This window comes from Limulus polyphemus, unplaced genomic scaffold (assembly GCF_000517525.1).
Source record: "Limulus polyphemus unplaced genomic scaffold, Limulus_polyphemus-2.1.2 Scaffold1231, whole genome shotgun sequence".
NCBI classification, from domain to species: domain Eukaryota; kingdom Metazoa; phylum Arthropoda; class Merostomata; order Xiphosura; family Limulidae; genus Limulus; species Limulus polyphemus.
Genome location: NW_013666841.1, coordinates 231,270 through 234,362, shown reverse-complemented (window position 1 = coordinate 234,362; position 3,093 = coordinate 231,270). Strand labels below are relative to the sequence as shown.

At 33.0% G+C, this 3,093-nt stretch overlaps 1 protein-coding gene across 1 annotated transcript in view; it reads left to right on the top strand.

Moving 5' to 3' along the window:
- Positions 1-3,093, top strand: part of LOC106462717 (cAMP-specific 3',5'-cyclic phosphodiesterase, isoforms N/G-like) — a 69,292-nt gene that overhangs the window by 54,602 nt on the left and 11,597 nt on the right. The window contains exon 10 of the mRNA XM_022390040.1: positions 255-354. Within this exon, the coding sequence (XP_022245748.1) occupies positions 255-354 (100 nt within the window). The remainder of the gene's footprint in view (positions 1-254; positions 355-3,093) is intronic.

Genomic DNA, 3,093 nt, shown 5'->3' with positions numbered 1-3,093 from the left:
TATATATATATATATATATATATATATATATATCATTTTATATATCAGGCATCGTACTTTCTCTTTAATATCAGCCTGATACTAAAATAATGAGATTTCAAAACTTTCCTCAGTGAACGATAAGTAGACTCCGAAAATTCTAATTGATTGTGTTTAATCTATATGTGCACAAGGTCCCAATTATTTAATATACATTGCAACTAACAAACTGACTTATATTACCTCCCGTTTACATCATGATGCTCTCATTGCAGTCAGTATTCACAGACCTGGAAATCCTTGCAGCTTTATTTGCAGCAGCCATTCACGATGTTGACCATCCAGGTGTTACAAACCAATACTTAGTGAACTCTAGTAAGTATACTCTTTGTAGCAGCTTTAGAGAGTTTTCTGTCTACTTCTCTTGTGAAGACTTCAGCTAACGTTTAACAAAGGAATCCTTTTTATTATAATAAAATTATGCATATTGTTCTTTTAAGCTATAAATTAAGTAATATTCCATTATAATATTAGTTTCATTCTTGTTATAATCTTCAATTCAAAACATTTCTAGTTTGTTTATGGAATTCAAAGGGTGGGCGGAAATTATATTATTCAAATTAATTAACACTTATTTCTGAGCTTGTGAGGAATTAGAACACATATTGTTCATACTTGCGTGTTTGCCACTGACAGAATATCTCAATAGCAGAGATTTAAATCTCCTGTCTCAGACCCTCAATTTTGTTAAAATACTTTTATGACACACACCCTGTATTGTGTTTATTGCTGTTAATTTGTTGTTGTTGTCAAGATGTGATTATAAATCATGAACCTACTACGATAAAACATACTGTCACAGGTTAAATTTTGTCAGACATTTTAAAAGTAGAATAAATATAAAAAAATAACTTGAAGGTAAATAATTTCAAACGGCACTTGTGTAATATACACATATATACAGGTGTACAACGCTAAAATAATTACACAATAAATAATTTATCAAACAGGAACCAGCCCTAAAATGACTCTACATGTTTCGGTGTTTTTACGCCACAAATTTTAGTATATGTTAATGTAAAAATGTCAGTGTATATTATTACGAATTGGTAATTACGAGGAATCTGTTGTTAGGTTCCGAAAAACCCATTATGTACATTCATCAAAACATGATCTTGTCTGTAGGTTCTGAACTAACTGTTATGTACATTCATCAAAACATGTTCTTGTCTGTAGGTTCTAAACTAGCCATTATGTACATTCATCAAAACATGATCTTGTCTGTAGGTTCTGAACTAGCCATTATGTACATTCATCAAAACATGTTCTTGTCTGTAGGTTCTGATCTAGCCATTATGTACAACGATGAATCTGTTCTTGTCTGTAGGTTCTGAACTAGTCATCATATATAATGATGAATCTCTTCTTGTCTGTAGGTTCTGAACTAGTCATTATGTACAACGATGACTCTGTTCTTGTCTGTAGGTTCCGAACTAGCCATTATGTACAACGATGACTCTGTTCTTGTCTGTAGGTTCTGAACTAGCCATTATGTACAACAATGAATCTGTTCTTGTCTGTAGGTTCTGAACTAGCCATTATATATAATGATGAATCTGTTCTTGTCTGTAGGTTCTGAACTAGCTATTATGTTCAACAATGAATCTGTTCTTGTCTGTAGGTTCTGAACTAGTCATTATATATAATGATGAATCTGTTCTTGTCTGTAGGTTCTGAACTAACTGTTATGTTCAACAATGAATCTGTTCTTGTCTGTTGGTTCTGAACTAACTGTTATGTTCAACAATGAATCTGTTCTTGTCTCTAGGTTCTGAACTAACTATTATGTACAATGATGAATCTGTTCTTGTCTGTAGATTCCGAACTAGCCATTATGTATAATGATGAATCTGTTCTTGTCTGTAGGTTCTGAACTAACTGTTATGTTCAACAATGAATCTGTTCTTGTCTGTAGGTTCTGAACTAACTTTTATGTACAATGATAAATCTGTTTTTGTGTGTAGGTTCTGAACTAACCATTATGTTCAACAATGAATCTGTTCTTGTCTGTAGATTCCGAACTAGCCATTATGTACAATGATGAATCTGTTCTTGTCTGTAGATTCCGAACTAGCCATTATGTATAATGATGAATCTGTTCTTGTCTGTAGGTTCTGAACTAACTGTTATGTTCAACACTGAATCTGTTCTTGTCTGTAGGTTCTGAACTAACTGTTATGTTCAACAATGAATCTGTTCTTGTCTGTAGGTTCTGAACTAACGGTTATGTACAACGATGAATCTGTTCTTGTCTGTAGGTTCTGAACTAACCATTATGTTCAACAATGAATCTGTTCTTGTCTGTAGATTCCGAACTAGCCATTATGTTCAACAATGAATATGTTCTTGTCTGTAGATTCCGAACTAGCCATTATGTTCAACAATGAATCTGTTCTTGTCTGTAGATTCCGAACTAGCCATTATGTATAATGATGAATCTGTTCTTGTCTGTAGGTTCTGAACTAGTCATTATATATAATGATGAATCTGTTCTTGTCTGTAGATTCCGAACTAGCCATTATGTACAATGATGAATCTGTTCTTGTCTGTAGATTCCGAACTAGCCATTATGCATAATGATGAATCTGTTCTTGTCTGTAGATTCCGAACTAGCCATTATGTATAATCATGAATCTGTTCTTATCTGTAGGTTCTGAACTAACTGTTATGTTCAACAATGAATCTGTTCTTGTCTGTAGGTTCTGAACTAACTGTTATATTCAACAATGAATCTGTTCTTGTGTGTAGGTTCTGAACTAACTGTTATGTACAATGATGAATATTTTCTTGTGTGTAGGTTCTGAGCTAGCCATTATGTTCTACAATGAATCTGTTCTTGTCTGAAGATTCCAAACTAGCCATTATGTACAATGATGAATCTGTTCTTGTCTGTAGGTTCTGATCTAACTGTTATGTTCAACAATGAATCTGTTCTTGTCTGTAGGTTCTGAACTAACTGTTATGTACAATGATGAATATTTTCTTGTGTGTAGGTTCTGAGCTAGCCATTATGTTCTACAATGAATCTGTTCTTGTCTGAAGATTCCAAACTAG